Raw genomic sequence first — 21101 nt, forward strand, 5'->3', positions numbered from 1 at the left:
ATATGTCGTATAAATGAGATCTAGAAATGCCTATGAAAATGATGAATTTTTTTTCCTCCTTATTGCTGGAAAAGTTTAAGGATAAGAAATTAAATTCCTTTCTAATGTCAAGGTTGAAATGTTCATTTTCCGCGTATTTAAATTTTTTTACTCATTCTGCGCCGCGCGCGAGCCCTTTTATTCACGGGCTCTTTGTTTCACATCGTAATGAGAAATTATTTCCTGTTTAATAATTCGCAACTCGGATTAAGTCATCCGCTTCGTTAGTTACGGCGATGTTGCCTGGTAAGGTGGATTAGCGAGCTCCGCGCCGCGGCAAAATTTATGCGTCTCATCTATATCGCGAGCTTCGCGCCCAGCATACGCGCATGCCATAATTACAGCGGGTCTACATAACAAAGTACAGCTTTTGCGAAAGAGCCAAAAAGCTGAGTGAAAATTATGAAATCCGTCATATTGTAGTTTAAAAATGAATATATACACATATGACGAAAAAGCGTGAATTACATTATCTATAAATTTATTGAAAAATGTTATTCTTATTAACATAATTAAATGAGCAATATTCTCAATTATTGAAATCTGTAAAGCTACATGTATATACATATATACATATATATATATATATATATATATATATATATATATATATATATATCGCATAAATTGAGGGAAAAGGAATACAAATGTATTTCATAAAATATTGTTTAAACATAACATGAATTATATAGTGATCGGATTAACAGAAATGTAATAAAGCTAATTTATATTGCGTCATATTTTAGACTTTTTCATGTTGCTACATGGCTCTTCTTTTGCCAAGTCTGTATTATTGCGTGACAATTTTAATTCTGAACAATATTAATAATTCTGTAATTACACGAGGTAATGTATAATTATGTTAACAATATTTACGTTATCTGTATTTTCACTCTGCACAAGGATTGTTATGCTTAAAGGAATGGATAAGAAAAGTGGAAAATCATGTCGCGTACGTCTTGTTTAGCACTCGTAAAGGATACGTTACATGTTTCTGCTATATAATGATACATGAAGGCTGCATCAGCCTTATATCTAACCGGTGCGTTTTCTCACAATCACTACTCTTGCTTAAGAATCGAAGCTCGTTTACAGCTGGATTTTGAGATTACGTTAATCGCGTAAATCCATGTTACAAGCTTACCGCGCTGTACAATTTATTAATACCAAAGATGTCAAGGTCCAAACTCGCAGATTATTTAATATCATATACTCTTCGACTCTCGCTGTCCTCCACTTGCATTGTAATGTGCATCGCGCATTAAGCAAATGATACGCATCGGTGGAAAGATCGAACGAACACTCGAGAAACGTCGCTGTTTTAACGACGCGATCTTTCCCCTTCGGCGCGTGCATCTCTCCGGCATCTCTCGCGAAACTTTAATCTCGATCCCTCCCCCCCCCCTCCCCGTGTCTCATACAAAGTCGCAGACATCGGTGCCGGGGATGCCGGCGCCCGCATCATCTCCGCGAGAAAGATCATATTGTGCATTACGCTCTCGCTGCTCGTAATGCGTTGCCGTCAGTCGTAAAAGCCGCAGGGAGGGAGAGGAGCGGGGTGAGGGGGAGGGGGGGAGGGGAGGCACCTCGCAAATACTCGCAGGCTGACCTAGTATCGGACAATTTTCCGCGATCGATACACTTTTCCGCGAGACGTCGGTTTCTGCTGCGCGAGCTCTCGGGGCTGTTGCATTCCAGCGATACGCCGTCGGCGTGACGATAATGACGATAATGTCGATTTATCGACAAGATTTGAATTCTTTTCGGGTATTCGCGTGTCATTGAATTGACTATATTTAATTATAAAATAGTAATTTATATTTTAGGAATGAGTCGAAGATCTCTTTGAATTTTTAAAACCAAATTTGTGTATGATTTTTTTTTTTTTTATATCTATGCAAGTATTATTTTCCAATAATACTATAGTCAATTTCTCCAATACATGAATCATAGTTTGATTACGACCATCGAACATAAATCTTACTTAAGTCTCTTGAACAAGTTTTTTAAATGTGTTTTATGTGTTATTAAGCGCTTTATATGTCCTTTCATTGTACTTTGCTCCTTTCCTCGCGTCGACTTTATATTCCACATTTACAGCTATATTATTAAAAATAAAGGCTGACTCGTGAGCGCCAACGAAACGAGGGAAACGAAAGTTACTCGTGCCGCAATTTTTACGCAAATTCGCGAGGGAAGGATGGCTCCGCGCCAGCTCCGCCGTTTGGAGAACAGAAGTTCTAATTTCCTCTTAAATCCAGAACGACCATTTCCATTTGCGATATTAAGGAAAATGCGCGTAACGCATTGTGACCCCGATCCGTGCGCGTTTAATAACCGCAATAACCACGAAAATCCCAACGAGCGCGAACGCGCGCGCACATACTATGCTTTAATCATCGCTCGTTTTAACGCGAGGATTTCGCCGTGCATTTATTGGCGACCGCGTTCGGCAGCAGCCCCACAGCGGGGGCGTGCGCTCGCGTATATTCTTTTTTTTTTCTCTTTTTTTTTTTTTACAACCGCCTATTTACGCGGCCTAGTTACCTGCCGTTATTATACCGGCATTCACGTGCCAGCCGATCGAGAAAATTGCGATTATCTCCAGCGGCTCGAGCTTTTCCTCGCGATACGAAGTCGCGATAGCACGCTCGCACAGGAGCAAGCAAGCGTCGGTAAGATTCCTTTCGTTCCCATTTTTTTTTTTTTTGCTTTTTTTATAACGAAGGTATCAGAGATTTAGTTCCGAGGCTCGACTAAATTCTCTGCGCGTTTTTTTTGCATTAATTTACAACGATTGCTCGCGTTACCGTTTGTGTGCGAATTTTAATGTCGAAAAAAAAAAAGAAAAAAATGTCTAACAACCTAAATGCCATCCTATTGCGTTTATTTTACGCGAGCATAATATCGCGGAAATGCAGTGGTTCGCGATAATATATCGCGCGCAGAATATCGCATCCGACCGCATTTTTCCTCGCGTTTTTGCGACACCGCGCGAACATTTTTCCGCCAATTCGGGCAACAATGACGCGAGAAAAATGTAACGCGCTTAAGCGTGACATATAGAGAGAAGTTCGATACCGGTTCTATCAAGATAAATGTGCGGTTGCTCCTTGCGGTCATATATTTCGTATATCACAAATATATCATTTTTATCATCATATCACGTATAATATACGGGGATTTAACTTGGATCCTGTATGAAAATTTTCCATCAAATAAGACAGAGTTGCTCGCTTTTTACTTTCTCCCGCTCTAGTTGCTTAGCCTATTATCTTTTATTTTATTGAATATGTTATTGATAATATATGTGTGTATATATTAATAATATTTAATATATATATATATATATATATATATATATATGTATATATGATTTGTATATTATATAGATATATAATATAAAATATTTTATGAACGATACAATCTGTTGGAATAGAAGAAATGATATTAAAAAATTCTATTTTACTGTCAAACGTAAATATATGTAACGATAAATTTGTGTGTACAGATTCTTTATATTATATATATTGGATATTTTATCTCTTTTTGATTTGAAACGCGATTGTCTGGCACCTTTCTTGGCTTCGTTTCACGATATGTTATGCTGCTGGAGACCAGCGTTTCGCGCTTTCTTTAGAGACCGGGCTCGAGAAATGCGTTATCCCGGACGATCTCGTCGCCTGCGTGTGTTTCGAGCAAGAAGCCGGGACGCGCTGGCCACGTGCCAAAATAGCGCAATGTCGTTTCGAAATGGACTTGGCCGCCAAAAACGATCGTTTGTCCGTACGAACGCGCGCGGGAGACACGAACGGACGCGCAATTAAATCGTCGACGATTTCGCCGAAACCATTTTCATCGCGATAAATACCGACGCGCACATTTTGCAGCGGCGGAAATAAAGCAAAATGCTGTCTCTACGTGAGCATCAATTGCATCCGTTGCATTGTTGATTAACGAGAGAGCCATTAATAATTGAGTAAAGTAAATTTAGCAATAGTTATAATAATATAAAATTGTGCGTGATATCGGGGGATCAAAATCTCAGAAATTTATAAAGAAAAGATTAAAAATTCTCCTAAAGGGAAATTCAAATAAATAATTCCATCTCTGCTGGAATTATTTATTTGAATTTCCCTTTAGGAGAATTTTTAATCTTTTCTTTATAAATTTCTGAGATTTTGATCCCCCGATATCACGCACAATTTTATATTATTATAACTATTACTATTAAATTTACTTTACTCAATTATTAATAACTGTTTTGTCAGATTATAAAGAGTCACCTTATGCGTATTTGATGATCGAGTTTTCTTTAACATCTTCGAGAGCATGTTTCCTTTTTCGTTTAATAATCTCGTAGACGTCGAAGCTTCGTCCTTGGCGCGATATTACGGACATCCGTTTCGCAAAACTTCAATCTGCAATCTCAAAGAGGCGCCCACATCCAGTAGAGTCGGCTCGTTCATTTGTGAGACCTCGCAAAGACCCTCGAGCAGCGATCCGTTTAGCTTCAGCGCCGACAAATCTTTATCCTGTCGAGGCTACTCCGTTTTATTGGCAGGAAATCCTTCTCGCGCGTCACCTCCAACACCGATTCGACGAACCTCCGTCGACGTAGCAAATATATAGGGTGTCTTGCGTGAGAAACTTCGAGGTCACATACCTTGGCACCGCGTTGGAGACCGAAAACGATAGGTGTGAGAGAGAAAGAAAGAAAAAAGGTCAGACCTTTTCGCGAAATCCTTATGAGATTTAAAATTCCTCGTTCTCTAATTTTCATGAGACAACATCGTACAAGTAAGTTGCAAAAGTAATCAAAACATGGAATATCCGAAAGAAAAGAAAAAAAAAAAGAGTAAGCACGAGGATTAAGTACGTTTTACTTGAGAAATGAGACAACGGTGGCCGAGCAACCGCATAAAATTATATAATGGGAGCTGTCTATGTCGGTGGTACACGGCGATAGACGAGGTGGTGCTTAGGTCGCGAGATTGGCGTGACATAGAACAGGCGTGGACGACGCGGCGCGGCGGATCCTTCGGTCGTCGCAGAATATCCATTATTCTGCGAGGACGCTCAGAGGAGAGACGTGAAATAGCTCCCGTGTTTGCCATCCTTTTTACGGGTCGTTGGCGAAATGGTAGCCGTAGCCGACCATGCGTATTCCAACTCGCTTGTCAGTAGCCGTCCTCATGACTCCCCCGTGGCCTCACGCTCCTTCTTCCCTTTATTTCCTTCGCCGATTATTTTCTTTATCTCCGCGCACGATAAACGCCTTCGTTCCCGTCTTATCCCGTAAAAAATTAACCGGACTAAGCGACCTGACCCACATATCGCGAAGACGTCGTAAACGTCAAAACGTTGATAGAATCGTGCATTCCTTCGTTTCTTATGCACGGAATGACATTTCTATCACTTCTATCTGAATCTCCCTTTTGCTCTTTCAGGTAAAATAAAATACTCCGAGAGGGTGTACGACGCGTGCATGGATGCCTTCGACTGTTTGCCGCTCGCCGCCCTCATGAATCAACAGTTCCTCTGCGTACACGGCGGCCTGTCGCCGGAAATTCACAATTTAGAAGATATCCGCAAAGTAAGTACGATAAATTCTTCGCATGATCTCATCTCGATCGTTAAGTTAACAATTTTTTTGAATACATTATATCGCGCATTATAATATTTCGCATGCAAATCCATTAAACTATGAACGAGAAGCTTGTTACAAAATTATGAGTTGATGTAAAAATAATAACGTTTTTAAGCTTCGCATATACATAAATAGCGGAGGGGATTTCACCTCAGGTGAAATCCTCATTATAATATTATATATTTTAGATAATTAATTATTTATGAAATCTTTCTTACATCGAATCGATAATAAAATAAGATTTTTTTTACTCGATTTAAATTTATCGAGATCATTCTTTTGCATTTTCGCGAGCTCTTATTAGGAAATTACGCATGCAGGGATTAAAAGACGAATATTATCTGCGCGTCATAATTAAACGAGACTCCTTCAAACTAATAATCGCGCATCCCTGATTGCACGTTTGCCTTGATATTATTTCTCATCGTGCCAGGCCAATCGTTCGATCGGCTGAGTGTCATTGGACTCTCCGCCGCGCCGGAAGCGAGCCAGGGAGAGCACCGACGTGCTGCCACCTGCTCTATCGATCCGTCCACCTACGCCTTTTACCTTCCTGCATTGCGTGCGGTACACACGGGCGTGCGTGCACGCGCCCCGAATGCGTTCCTCAGTCCCTCCCTCTCGGCTTTGTCTTTTTTGTCTCCATGTGCCCTAACTACATTATATCTACATTTAGATGATTCGAGAGATAAGCAATAAAATAAGTTTATATACACACGCGTGCAAGAAGATAAATTAAATATAGCCGGAGTGAAACAGACAGATAGACAGAGAGAGAGAGAGAGAGAGAGAGAGAGAGAGAGAGAGTTTATTTGACAGATATTCTGTCATTATCATCATGTATAAATATTATATATGTTATTATGCCGATCGATAAAATTATCAATTACTTTTCTAACGCCATCCATATCAGCACTTTTATTTTTCTTATTGTATGAATTAATAACAATGTTTAAGTTTACAATTATATTGCGTACGTTTCATGTATTGTAGGTAAATTCTATTTATCGAGCAACATTTATTCTCATAAAGTGATTTTTATTAAAGACAGAAAATAGATTCGCGTCTTCGCGAGTGTCTTGAGTTCTCTCCCATCCGAACTCATCACGACTTAATATCGCGCGTTCCATCTGTTTCGAGAGCTCGCCCCTTTTCTACGAGCGTATCGCGCGTTTCACGTTGGTTGGCAATCGGAATTTCCGAGTGACAGCCGTATTTGCCGGCTATCGGCTTTCGCTTCGATACTCTCGAGAGTGATGAGCAATTTCGTATTTCGTCGCGCCTGTAAAATTTGTGCTATTTTCATATCGAACACGTGGATCGCGCGCGCCCGGGAAGCATCTCGTGAAATTTTTCGCAACGCCAGTTGCCTGGATTGCGTCTCAGTTTTTGGGAAAACTCGCTCTTATTCTCGCGTTATTCGCAAAGAAAAACTCCGCCGCCCGGAATCGCGATCAAAATCGAGAGCGAGAGGAAGAAAGAGAGATAGATAGATATACAGAGAACAGAAGAGAGATATGGCATCTCGAGAGAAGATCATATAGAAGCGCAGCAATCTCGCTCAAACATCGACGAAGCTCTTGCGAAGCTCAGCATTTCCAAGTTAATTAAGGAAAACGACGCACAATTACGACGATGATGCGGCATTGTAAAATGACATAGATTAATCCTCGACTACTGCAGCCGTTTGGAACGTGTTCAGAATAAAAATGCTCAGCGAGGAAAAAAAATGTATTTAATTTTATTCGAGAAATTACGAGTTAAATATAATGAGAGATGTGGCACAGAGATATAAATTGATTGCGAGATTGCACGAGAGAGAGCCTTCGGATGAGTTTGCCTTTCAGCAATCAATTAAGGATAAACCAAATTTTGCATCTTAAAGTAGATTATTAATACAATTATTATCCATATTTAATTGCTAACACATTTAATGATTTTAACAGACGGTAATAAATATTCTCTGTGCGAGCGAGGATTCTCTCCGAGAATTTATTATTGATGGCAGTTTCATGATCTCTTTTTATTCTCCATCACGAGACCAAATTTCGAAATCCATGTTTTATTACCAAACAATTTTATCGCCGACGTTTCAAGACGTTTGATATGGAAATTGACAGTCGCGGGGACGGGCGATATCGCGCATCTTTGGAGAGCAAGAACCTGTAAAACCTGACCCGTACGCGTCCTGCACCTTAGAAATGCTCTCAACGAACGATTTAATCTTCTTTCCGCTTTTTGCTATCCGGATAATCGTTTTGAATCTTTCGTTTTGAATCTTTGATCGTGACTCGCACGCGTGAGGCATTTCGACGAGAGAAAATTTCCTTCGGAGGATTTCCTTTTGTCGCAATGAAAAATAATGAGACAGTCCATTAAACCTTCTTAAATGATCAGAAGGGAAAGAATAAGGAATATCTTTAGATCTAATTTTTAAAACAGCACACACGTAACTATATTCTTTACATTCGAAACTTGAAGATCATAAATTGGGAAAGAGAATATTTGCATGAATGTCGCGATACTTATTAAAACACTCACTCTTTATTAACACTAGATTGCCTAAGGAAGTCATTTTGACTGCTTTTCAATTTCAATTAGAAAAACAATTATGTATATAATGACACAGCTTCTTATAATTTTGTGACTTTTTGTACAACATATAAATGCGTTTATTAATCATTGTAGTTGCCTCCCCCTCCTTCATTTCCGGTATATATATATATATATATATATATATATATGTGTGTTATACCTGTATTACCCAAAAGCAGTCATTTTGACTACTTGGAAAATTTTAAATAATCAAATGACTTTTATTATTGAATTGAGTAAATTTCTTATATGACCAGTTCGGCTCTGGATTGGAATAACAGTTTATATTTTTTTTTTATTACCGTCACATGATACATACAAGTTCATGATAAATTGTCGATTTGGACATATACTTGATAAGTTGCAATTGTTCAATAACTAAAGTAGTACTTGTTATTCGAATCTTTATGCCAGGCCTGGCCACGCGCCTCTAATACTTACTAATAACTTGTTGTATGACTGTAAACAATATAAAAAATATTAAAAATTAATTTTAAACAAATTTCTTTACGCATTAATTATTTTTTCACAATGCAGTCATTTTGACTGCTTTGGGGCAATATAGGTATATACTAAGTTTCAGTCTTTCTAGTGTTAAACACACATCAAATCACATAGTATGAACTTTCATCGCTGTTTTATTAAAACGCAATTCTTGCGACCTCAATTCGTCGGAATTCTTTTCTATGCATACATCTTCAGAGAGAAAATCGCAGTTAATCATTAATGATTCGAAGAATCCACTAAAATGAACATCGAGAAACCATCATCGTTAGACGCCTCAGAGGGAGGTAGGGGAGGGAGTCGTAGATCTTTATTAAAGCCGTTCAATTCCTTATCGGTCATGCTGCATTAACTACGTCTAATTTATAGAGGGGCGAGTGGAGGGCGAAGAGGGGGGCATCGTGTGCAAGGCGCGTGCATTTTATCGGCTGAAAACTTGCGATTTATGCGATCGTGTTCCGGGAGGCGCTTTAAATAGCGGGCGAGCTCGCGCTATCGCATCGCTATTAAGTTAATCGCTTGCACGCTCGCATGCGCGTATGCACGTGTATGCGTGTCGCGGCGCGCGAACCGCTTTAATAAGAATAATAATAACAACAAGGTGGGCTGCACAGATGGGAGGGGGCGAGAGGAGGAGGAGAGAAGGGCAGGGATGGAAAAGGTGAGGTACAAAGAACGGGGCAATCTTGAAACGCATTGACCCGACACGGCGTTGTTTCCTTTGGGCAGTTTCTTCGGAGAAAAAATTGAGAAAATTATATTTTACTTCGTAGAATATAATTTTCTCAATTTTTTCCATAGTAAAAACTGTAATCTTTGATAACACAGAAAAGCGCGGTATTAAAAATACTTATGTAACATTATATATAAAGTGCCGTGATAGGAGGTCTTAAATATTGCGTAATGCACGGGAGATAAAAGACACAGATAAATAAGGATAGCTTTCGTATTATATTTTCTACTGTACCACATTGTTTCGATAAACGAGACATATTAAAATTTCTTCTCGTTAAATGAGAAACATTATGCTTACAAATCATCGAAGACACATCTAATATTAATATTAAGAATTTTAGAATTCTAATATATGAAAAAAGAATTCGGTTATTTTAAATATTCAAAATAAAGATTAAAAGAATGTTGAGTTTATAGAAAAATATATCTCGCATCATAATTTTTATTTTTTATTATTTTATTTTATTGATATTTTTAATCTGTGAAATTGTCAAAAATGATATTTTCGGAAATCTGGAATTGCATATTTTTTTTCTTTTTTTTTTTGCTATTCATCACATACGAAACAAGAGCAGCGATAAAAACGTGGAACTATTCACGCGTATGCGCACGCACATAGGTCGCGAGAGATATAAATCGTTCTACAAATATTTAAAAGCTGATAGGAATAGATGTTTACTTCCGTGACGAAGAGAGTTCGCGATTCCAGTCGCTTCTCCGATCGCGATGTAAATGTGTCTCATGTCATAAGGCTTCGTAAAAAGCTAGTGATCACGAAAATGTCTAAAAGAATAATATATCTGACAATTAATAATCCCCCGAGCTTCTCTTGCTCGCCCTTCACTTTTATCGAGGAGAAGACGAAGTAGAAGTAAAAAACAATAGGCCACCTTGGCATCAGCATCGGCAAGTTTTCAACGATTGTTTCCGATTCTGCTCGATTTTCCATAGAAGGAAAAAAGTGATGTCTTCTAAAAAGAGGAGAATGTGCGGTAATTTCAGATAAAGAAGAAGAAGAAAAGAGAGAGAAAAAAGATTTGAAGAATTTTTGATAAACCATCTTTATTAAAAGAATTTAATATTATAAATAAAATTAAATATTATATATGCTTTTTTATGATATAAAAAATTATTTTGCGTTTTTTTATAAAATTTTCTTTTCTATAGATTAATTAAGAGCTCCCAAATAATTTTGAAGTGAAGCAAAAACGTGCGTTGGAAAGGAGAAAACAGCATCTACTCTTCCAGATTACGAGCTATTTCTCGGGGGAGATCACGCGATAGTTAACCCACTTCTCTCTTGCCCGTCCCCGTTCCCGCGGCGGGGGAGATCACCCGGTTTCTTCTCTGACGCGAACAATTGCGAAAAAACGAGACTGTAGATACAGCGAGAGTGAACGCACGAGGTGGGAGAAGCGGAGGGAAAATCGAGGAGATCCTCGCTGCCCTTTCTTCCATCCGACATCCATCGCGCTCGTCTCCCTCTTCTAAGTTTTTCCGAGATCGGAGAACGATCGGAAGTCGATAATTGCAAGGACAAATGCCATTTGCAGTCTACTCTCACGTTTTTGTTTTCACGAGGATTTTTGAAAGTTTCAAACCGCTACTTTTCCTGACACGTCCATCCGTGCGCTAACATCTTCCATTTCGAATACGCAATCTTTCGATATCCGTAAGCAAATTTTGTTTCTAGCAGCGAGAATTTTAACATATCATCGTATATGATGGAGTATAAAATATCAGTTATTTATATACTTTTTATTTTTTTATTTTTTATATGCTCATATTTTATTATATGCCATCCGTTATTAATGCACTTTACTACGTTAATTTACAGAATCATAATACTCCCTTTGCACGCTCTTTTCGATACAATGCGACCCAGGGGATATAGGACACCATGTACTATGCAATGGATTCATTTCTCCTCTTTCCATTATTCCGTGTGTATCCCGGTATACAAAGGCATGTTTTGCGCGCGAACGCTAGTACAAACAATATGAATACCAAATGACGTCGCGAAACACACATGGCAAAGATAGGGGAGAGAGAGGGAAAGCTTCTCTCGTAATTCTACCGTATCTGTACGATGATGATGGTCGCAAAAAGCAAGCCGTCGTTTAAGCCCCCAAGTTTGGCTGGCGATGCCAGATGTGCATATCTCGCAGTAGTGGGATCAACGTTTGTACAGGCCAAGTTTTATATAATCCGTCGTAAGGCGATTGCATTGGGGAGATCGTAGTTGCTAACGGACTTGCCGCTTTAATTATGCATCATTAAGGTATTATCGTCTTCTCTGCCTCTCATCGCGGGAGTGTCTTTGTCAGTTTTCGGTCGTTTACATCGCTGCTACGAATTAAATCGCGAGCACCTTATATACAGGGATGAGCCGATGATGATGACTAATAGATACAATTGACATTAGATCATTCTATGCTTCTCGAACGTTTTTGAATTATCTTATCGAAGGTGAAGATTTCGATTTAACGTTAGATAAATTTATTACACTGTAATATTACCCTGTTAGGTATTTCTATCGTAGCGAAATGACGCGTGAAACATTTTAGCTCGCAATTTGATCGAATGGAATAGCCTGACGTTCAGGTCAGATTTGATGTGAATTTATTTCAGCCTTTAACGACGATCGAACGAGTTTTTTTCCTCGCTCGCGAATATTCGCTATTGTTCCTCCGCAAAAAGAGCACTGCGCCCTTGCTTTATTCGAAAATATTGAACGCGATTAGCGGCGCGATCGGGATCATTAATTGTTTTAGTGTAACAACCGCGTCCGCCGACTTCATTAACCTCGTTCGATCGCTCGAGCGCGGATCACATTAATGCATTACTCCTTTTTCTTTCTCCTTTCGATTTTTTTTTTCCTGCCTCCTTTTATATCGCCTTTGTGTGCTGAAAATTTGCGCGAGAATGACATTTGCCACGAGGCAAGTTTCTCCTTCGACGATGCGCAAAGGCAACGCGCGCGTTCACCTAAATTCTCAATGAGAATTTCTCAGGCGTAGGATTGCGTCTCGCTATCAACGCGAAATCCCACGTGACTAACGAACCGAGATGTTAGTGTAGAAACTTTTAGTGGAGCTCCGGGGATACGGTGATTATGTGCCCAAGTACCAAGCAAGTTACGCCGAAAGACTTTTCACGAGGTATGCGTACAGTCACGCGTAATCACGTAATCGCATTATGGGAACTCGGCCTCCCTGCGTGGGGGCTAAAAATTACCAGAGGGAGAGTTTGTGTGCTCTTCTTGTGTTGCCCGCGGTGGTGAGCTAGGCTGTTTGGAACACTGCGATCTTTTACGAGGAAGAGCCCGCTTCCGTTAGAAGGGAGACAGACGTGGATTTTAGTTAATTAGAGCGCACTCAAAAAAATAGAGCTTTGCTGTCACAGCAATTTCAGCGTGGATCCGTTCTGCTCACTTGCTCCGCGATTCTTATAATAATATTTTATCATAAAAAGACGTTTAAAATTGCTGAAAGATGAATCAATTTTTTGCTGATAATTAAAGATATTCTTTAACAAAATTTCTAAAAAAAAAAAGGAATAAATGTTTATCTCGAGAAAAGTAAATATTTCTTGAAAAATCTATTACACACACGTCACATAAATGTAAGAGCAAAAAGCCGCGAGTCATTTTTAACGATTTTTTTACGCGACGTATATTACAACTTTTACATTCGAGTTTTCCCGTTCATTTTTCATATTTCACATGTCCTCTGAGAACGCCGACAGCGGCAACAAAACGGACGGAGGTCTCACTGGACACGTTTATCTTTGATCTTTACGCGGCGTGTTTTCCCAGAGATTAATATAAATCGCGGATTACGCGGGCAGAACGTGGATAAAAGGGGTAAACACGATTAAACACGCGTCATCGCGAGATTAGAGATAGAGAGAGAGAGAGAGAGAGAGAGAGAGAGAGAGAGAGAGAGAGAGAGAGAGAGAGAGAGAGAGGGAAAAAAATGGTGAGCGTGGGCGGGCAGGGGGCACGATTGAAAGGGATCCTCCACGTGGGAATTGCGCGTAAAGGATACCGTTGAGATACCGCTCTATGTGTGATATACGACACAAAGCGCTATCCGAGGTGTATCGATCGACACGGTGATATCGCGACGAGAGAGAGAATCGCGCCGATCCGGCGCATTACGAGCGTTTTCCGCTCGTAAGAGAAGGTCGAACAGACGGGGCGAGGGAGCGTAGAGCGATTTTTCGCCCGTAATCCGCAGACGATGCATAACGGTGTCTGTCATGGGCAAAGGAAACATTCCATTAAGGAAATGAGCCGAGCGTCATGTTGAATTACGTTTGTTTCGTGCCGCGGAACGACGATGCTTTCTCCTCTCCTCTCCACCTCCTCCTCCTCCCCCTCTCGTCATCGCACTTTATTTTACCCTCCGCGAGTGCGGTCACAATTTGGCATGAAACCGCAATTTTAATTAATGTTGCCCTCAAAATGGGAATTTTCTCATGACCAAAGAAGGAATCTCATATATCACGAGAATAAAGAATAGCGGTTCCCCATTTTAATATTCATAATTAGCTAATTGCGACAAATGACGTAATTCTATATACTTCATTTGAGTATACGAAATATTTATGGGAAAATTTCATTCCATATTGTACGAATAATTAGGATAATTTAGTAACATTAGTATTTTTTTCGTTAATATTTAAAACACGATTCGGAAATTTAATGACTTATTCATTTATTTATTAAAAAGGGAAATAAATTCCTTTGGTGCAGAGTAATATTGTGAGGCATAATAGACGAGAGTAGTTGATAAAAAAAAGGAATTAGAAAAAAAAAGAAAAATTTGTATGTTACAAAAAAAATATTCTGATTTTTGTTCCATTACGTTTTATGTATATAAATGAAGCTCTTGCAGTTACGAAATTTGAGATCGACATGAGATGAAAAGCATGGAGAATGCGATAGCGCTATTGAAGCACTATTGCGAATCTATATAGATGCTGCGAACACGATGGGAGGACATAAGGCGCGCTCGCTTCACTTAATACAGCTGCTGTCATTATCGCGCACCAAATGCTCATTATATCATAATAAACGCCCGATACATCGTGTCTGTATGCGTTCACGCGGAAGCAGGTCGCGAACTAATGCGACCCATTCAACGTAATTACGCTACCTGTTACATGTCACTCGCATCAAGATCACGTGCAACAAACTTAGGATCAAGTAATCGTGGAAGGTGGAATCCGACGTGTTATCAGATATGTCGATAATACCGCGGGAATTCAGACATCTGGTGAGAATAAAAAAGGAAGATTAAATTTTTAGTTAGTTTTTTTTTTCGGAAAACATACATTGCAAAATAATTTACAAGTTACTTTATGGATATAATTAATATATAAAATAGATAAACACGAGGGGAAAAAAATCAAAATTTTAATCTCTTGTGTCTATTGTACTTGAAATTAAAATGAGACAATAAAGGCTCTTACTAGAATGTATTGTACAAAGATGAGGGAAGACAATTAATGGTCAGGCACGATAATTTTATTATAATCAAATTATATAAACATAAAGTTGCGATTTAATTAATGTGAGTCACATATGTTGTGAGAAGATAAATGTTATAACGAATCTTCGAAACAGATTGTCCAATAAAATATATTTAAAAAACTATTGATAAATATACCGAATATACCGAACACACACACACACACACACACACACACACACACACACACACAAGAGTGAGTCACACATGTTATACATAAGATAAATGTTACATACAACGAACGTTTGAGACAGAATGTCAAGTCTATCATATCGCACGATGCACAAAGTAAATGAATATAGAAGAGTATTTACAAATAAGACGGCATGACATTCAAAGTTTTTGCAATTTATCGATTACATTTATATAAGTATGCTATAAACATTCTGTGTCTGTCTGTAAATTGAGACTGGTTTTTTTTGCCTTTTAATATACACTTCCATTATATTTGTTTATGATATGATCGGACCTGAGATCGAACTAGTTTTGTTTTTATTACGATTCAAGCTTAAGATAACGAATCAAATAATATTCTGATGACTGCTATGTTGCATTTATAGGATTCAACGTGCATCGATACCATATGTTATTTATTTCGATTAAATATTTGATGAATGAATTTATTGTGTGTGTGTGTGTGTGTGTGTGCCTAGAAAATCGGCTTTAATTCTTGCGTTTGGAATTATTTTCATGCACGATTGTTCGGTATTATTTCACGCAGTTATCACATGTGGAAATTTAAAAACATTTTAATAAAAACCTAAGAAGAAAGAGTTTTTTACGGTGTATCGAATCGCAAGCGATTTGCACATATTGCGAAATTAAATTGAGAATCGATACCGTTTTATGAAAAATAAAAATCTAAAAATTAAAATAAAATATTTTATTTTCTTTGTATATATATTTTAAAAAAGAAATATATTCTGATTAATATTACTCTTGATTAATACATACGCTTTTATATAAAATTTTCGCGAAAATCTAACGCTGTTGCAATGAAAAGAAATATAGCGTGCAAATAACGTAAACAAACTCTCAATTTTCGTTCTCAATATTTTATCAGCGTTAATTACACTTTGAAGGGAGAAGCGGGATATATTTGCTATAACGAGACGTTTCGTTACGCGAAATATCTTATCCTCTCCTTTCGAATCATTCATATTCATGAAAGTCATTAAACGCGATTCCCGAAGGTAGCTGAGAGAGAGAGAGAGAGAGAGAGAGAGAGAGAGGAGAGAGAGAGAGAGAGAGAGAGAGAGAGAGAGAGAGAGAGAGAGAGAGAGAGAGAGAGAGAGAGAGAGAGAGAGAGAGAGAGAGAGAGAGAGAGAGAGAGAGAGAGAGAGAGAGAGAGAGAGAGAGAGAGAGAGAGAGAGAGAGAGAGAGAGAGAGAGAGAGAGAGAGAGAGACGACGGGGAGATATGAGAGTCCGCGCGGCGTACTTTTCTCGGTGAGATTAGATCAGCGGAACAAATATTTGAGGGCTCTCGTTGCGGCGTCTGTCTTTGCGTGATCCTCCCTCGACTTCGATATCCACTCCGCTCGGAAACTCGTTTGCCGGTAGAGACGGCGAAACTTCGCCGTCTAAGTTTTCAAGCCTTTACATCGATTCGAGGGGAGTGGCTCGACTCGAGAGACGCGGGCCGAGAATAAATTCTTACCGTGTTTGTGAGTGCTTCATGACTCGGGTGTGTATTATAACTCTCTGTCTGCCCAGTCCTTGCCTCTCTCGCTTAAATAATCGTTTCGCGAACACGATAACTAAGATGATAACAAAGTGTATGGATTATATAGAATGTCCATACATAAATTATTTTGCATTAAATATAAAATTTTATATATTAGAAAAATAACACGTCACTCTCTCTCTCTTTCTCTCAAATAGAATCAGGATGATAGGATTTGACGGTGTTATCTTGATTCAATATCATTGTGAATTTCAAAGCTTAGCGATCAATTAATGAGAGCCAATAGGCATTTAGAAATCTGCGGTGAGCACATTGTCAGGCGTGGCCTGATTAATACAATCTGCTAGACGATCCGGCTTACGCGCACCTCGTTTGGCCTTGTCATAATATGTAAACTCGCACTAGAATTGCCGCCCTCGAGACTGTGTTTGACAGTACACATGTCGACACTGTCAGATCTCTGTCGAATTACAATTTAATTTTATGTTTTGAGATATTGAGGCATATCTCTTAAATATCGAGAAATCGAGCGGCGTCAAAGTGACAGTACGATTCTACTGTGATTTTGATATTAAAAATTCGAGAAACGATGGACAAATAAAGTTGTCACTATTAGTTGAAAGAGAGACAGATCGATTAACGCCGCATAAATGTCACGTGTAACGTAACTGATTAAGTCACCGAATAGAGAATCGGCCAAAGCTTAATTCAACAGACCAGACCATTGCGAATTCGCTAAAGTCATACAATGTCTCGTACAATTACGCCGAAAATTACGCTGTGTTTGCGGGCGACCGCTCGAACAATCCATTGTACTGTCAGTTAATTCCTTGGGCTAATTCGATCGATGTTGACTTGCTGTTTCAGTTGGACAGGTTCAAAGAGCCGCCGGCGTTCGGGCCGATGTGCGATCTCCTCTGGTCGGATCCCCTCGAGGACTTTGGCAACGAGAAGAACGCGGAGCATTTCTCCCACAATAGCGTCAGGGGTTGTTCATACTTTTACAGGTGAGTGGCGTAGCCGCTGAGTTTTCCTTCAGTATCTTTACTTTGTAATACAAATTCTGGGATAGAATTGATTTTTCGAACAATATCTTTTTTAGAATTTATTATTAGTTATTTAATAATTAGTATTTAGTAAAAGTTGAAGTTAATCAAAGAATATGATTTCGTTGTCTGTTTCTTTCTTTATAGATTTTTTCTCAAAAGCTTTTCTATTTATGAATTATAGAAAAAATATATATGTAAAACAAAATACACAAAATTATGAATTATGAATTATAATACTTATTTTAAAAATGAAATACATTCTGACAGAAAATATTAGAAAGCGATTTCAATCTAAAAACTGCATTTACGATAATCTTTATCAGTGGCATCGATATATGTATAATTCGATAGAGACACATCGATAACATGTCGGTTTATCACTTAGCGTTAATGTAACAATAAAAGCCGTATTAGTGGAGAGAAGAAGAGAGAGAGAAACGAGATCGCTCGCTATCCAAGCGCGGTAGATTTCCTTTTGCTTTTTGCCCTGGAAATACGATATGCTTGGGCGATATATCTCGCGGTTGTCGTCGGCCTCAATTTTTTCGTTTTTCCCTTCCAGCTGTCCGTTACTCTCTTCCCCTTCCTCTCCTCCAACGAGGTAATTATCTCGCCATTTGTGTCGAGCGAACAGCGGAACAACCGGAAGCACGTTGGGCATAGCCCACGCGTGATCACACAGCGTGAAACGAGGTAACTTTGGCTTTCTCTCTCTCTCTTTCTCTTTCGAGTTCTGAGATCTACCTACATACGTCACGCCCGTTCCCTCGTCGGGTCGCTCCCCTACCTCAGTGTCCGTGGACACGTGGTTTGTCCTGTGCGAGGATTAATAACGGCCGCGTAATACGACAGCGTCAGCAAACCACAGAAACACTACAGCTTCTCTCGCGGATCCGTTAATTATACGAATAGCTGTGCTAATGAGCGAGATTCGTTAAGTGTCAACCGTCTCGCCTGCTCGTTCCTAACGGATCCTATCTGTTTGTGTATAATATCCATGAGGCAGAGTAATAAATTGTATTTCATTATTTTAATCCTCCACGACTTTCCCGATAATGGAGATCGACATTAAATGTACTTATTACATATAAATATTATTGTTGTATTAATGCAATTAATATTCCGCGAATGATTACACTACATTTTGATATTTATTCAGCAAATATGGTATTGTAAGAGTTTTAAAAGAAAAGTAATTTTAATAATTAAGAGAGAATCTGTTGATTAATATACACGTCGGCGCAGATGATCGTGATCGCGATAAGATAATAACAGCTGTTATGAAGATGTTGTAGGTAAGGTGTATTATACCTCTCTCTTGCCTTACCTACGCGGGTCGGTTAATTTCTCATTTTCGATTTTCGCATTATCGTGTTTTGGCCAAGGATAGGTACGTGCATTAAGTTTCACGCGAACATAAATCACACCCCGCGTCTCGAACAGTATGCAAGTAGTCTGGCCTGGCCGTAATCACTCGTCCGACTATATCCTGACTCGCGCTACTTGCGTCCAAACTTGTATCCATCGATTCGTGAAGAAGTTCCTTTCCTAACGATTCATAGTAACTTTTATACACATTTTTTATTTTTATTTTTTTTTTATTTTTTTTATTTTTTTTTCATTTTTTTTTTGACTAATCAAACCAAACACATTTTGCGCGCCGCTGTATATAACGTCTCTCCGCGTTAAATAAATTTTATCATCGTGTATATCGAAAGGTGCGTGTCGAAGTCGGGATTCGTCGACTCGGGGATCGATACTGACCGTGTGCGGTTTTCGAGAGATTTCATCTTGTCATTAATCTTTGTCGGCGCTGCGAACGGGTCTTAATGGCTGCTAACGATCCTGCCGTGACGCAGGGCAAACATTTCTCATGATGCTTGGCCAGGTCAGTTATGGCGATGCGAAAAGGGTCGTCCTGTTGACGTCTTCCAGGTTTTAATTTGTTTATATGAACCCTTATGACCATATGATATCCGTCATCCAACGTCCGGTTGACAGCGACGGGAGTCTGAAGCTCATCCTAGGAATGCCTAACTTATATTAATAGCAAATTTAGCAATTCGAAGGCGAAACTTTTAGAGAATAAATAGGTAACAAAATTTACATCTTTAGTATTACATTAATGAAGTACTGCACTAGTTGTATATTCTCGGCGAGCTAAGATTGATTATTTGGCAGTCAAGTAATTGTTTTTGATGTGAATGCCAAGAGAACATTACGACATAATTAGGTCGCGATTTTGTGGTACACACTTTCCTGAAATAAATATTTATTTATTTTCAAAATTTATCCCGCGCAAATGAAACATATTTATTTTATAGAAAATTTGTCGAATAATTAATTTGTAAAAAGAGTGGTATTCTACTTGATTAAATTTTTTTTTAAGCCAGGTCTTTTATACATTATATAACATTTTCCATATTACTTATTAAAATACACATGCTATATAGATACATTAACACAGCCGAATTATTATTATGTGCTCGTATATATATAAAACTCGGAAAATTTTTCGTTTAATTATTGATAATGAAGCTTTCCAATTTTATAGTCGATCGATAATGTCTGCTTGCAGTTACGCGGCGTGTTGCGACTTTCTGCAGAACAACAATTTGCTCAGCATTATAAGGGCGCACGAGGCTCAAGACGCCGGATATCGTATGTATCGAAAATCTCAGACGACAGGCTTCCCATCGCTCATCACCATCTTCAGCGCGCCCAATTATCTCGATGTGTACAACAACAAGGTAAAAGTCGGTTTCGCGTCTGCGTGAAACGTGCACCGCTGTCGCGATCGATATTAATTTAACGCATAAATGCGGAGCATTGTCCGTTTATGTCACCACTGTGGTGGGGATCACTTTGGTTCGCAATCATAAAAATTCGATGCTCGTTATGCCCGCAGGCGGCGGTGTTAAAGTACGAGAACAACGTGATGAATATTAGGCAATTTAATTGTTCACCACACCCGTACTGGCTGCCCAATTTCATGGATGTTTTCACATGGTCCTTGCCGTTTGTCGGCGAGAAAGGTAAGTTCTACCGTGTCATCTCTGTGCTTCTTTTCGAAAAGATTTATATATTCCCGAGCAAAATCTATATCCTTTTTTTTCCCCTAATGCGATCAGATATAATGCGATCGTAAAAATAAGTTGTGTATAAAAAAAATTAAAATGTGATAATTTAGACGCGGGAAATAAAATTAATTTTGATATATTTTGAGATACAAATTGACTCTATAATAGAAAAAATGTGTTTATTGAGAAATAGTTTGTTCATAATTAACGGTTGATTTTTCACTTTA

At 38.7% G+C, this 21101-nt stretch overlaps 1 protein-coding gene across 4 annotated transcripts in view; it reads left to right on the forward strand.

Moving 5' to 3' along the window:
- The window catches only part of LOC126859232 (serine/threonine-protein phosphatase 2B catalytic subunit 2-like), a 121866-nt gene that overhangs the window by 75370 nt on the left and 25395 nt on the right, over window positions 1-21101 (forward strand). For all 4 annotated transcript variants that reach the window (XM_050610293.1, XM_050610290.1, XM_050610291.1 and 1 more), the window contains exons 5-8: window positions 5490-5635; window positions 17613-17752; window positions 20373-20544; window positions 20703-20829. In XM_050610293.1, the coding sequence (XP_050466250.1) occupies window positions 5490-5635; window positions 17613-17752; window positions 20373-20544; window positions 20703-20829 (585 nt within the window). The remainder of the gene's footprint in view (window positions 1-5489; window positions 5636-17612; window positions 17753-20372; window positions 20545-20702; window positions 20830-21101) is intronic.

Source organism: Cataglyphis hispanica, chromosome 3, assembly GCF_021464435.1.
Source record: "Cataglyphis hispanica isolate Lineage 1 chromosome 3, ULB_Chis1_1.0, whole genome shotgun sequence".
In the NCBI taxonomy this organism is placed as follows: domain Eukaryota; kingdom Metazoa; phylum Arthropoda; class Insecta; order Hymenoptera; family Formicidae; genus Cataglyphis; species Cataglyphis hispanica.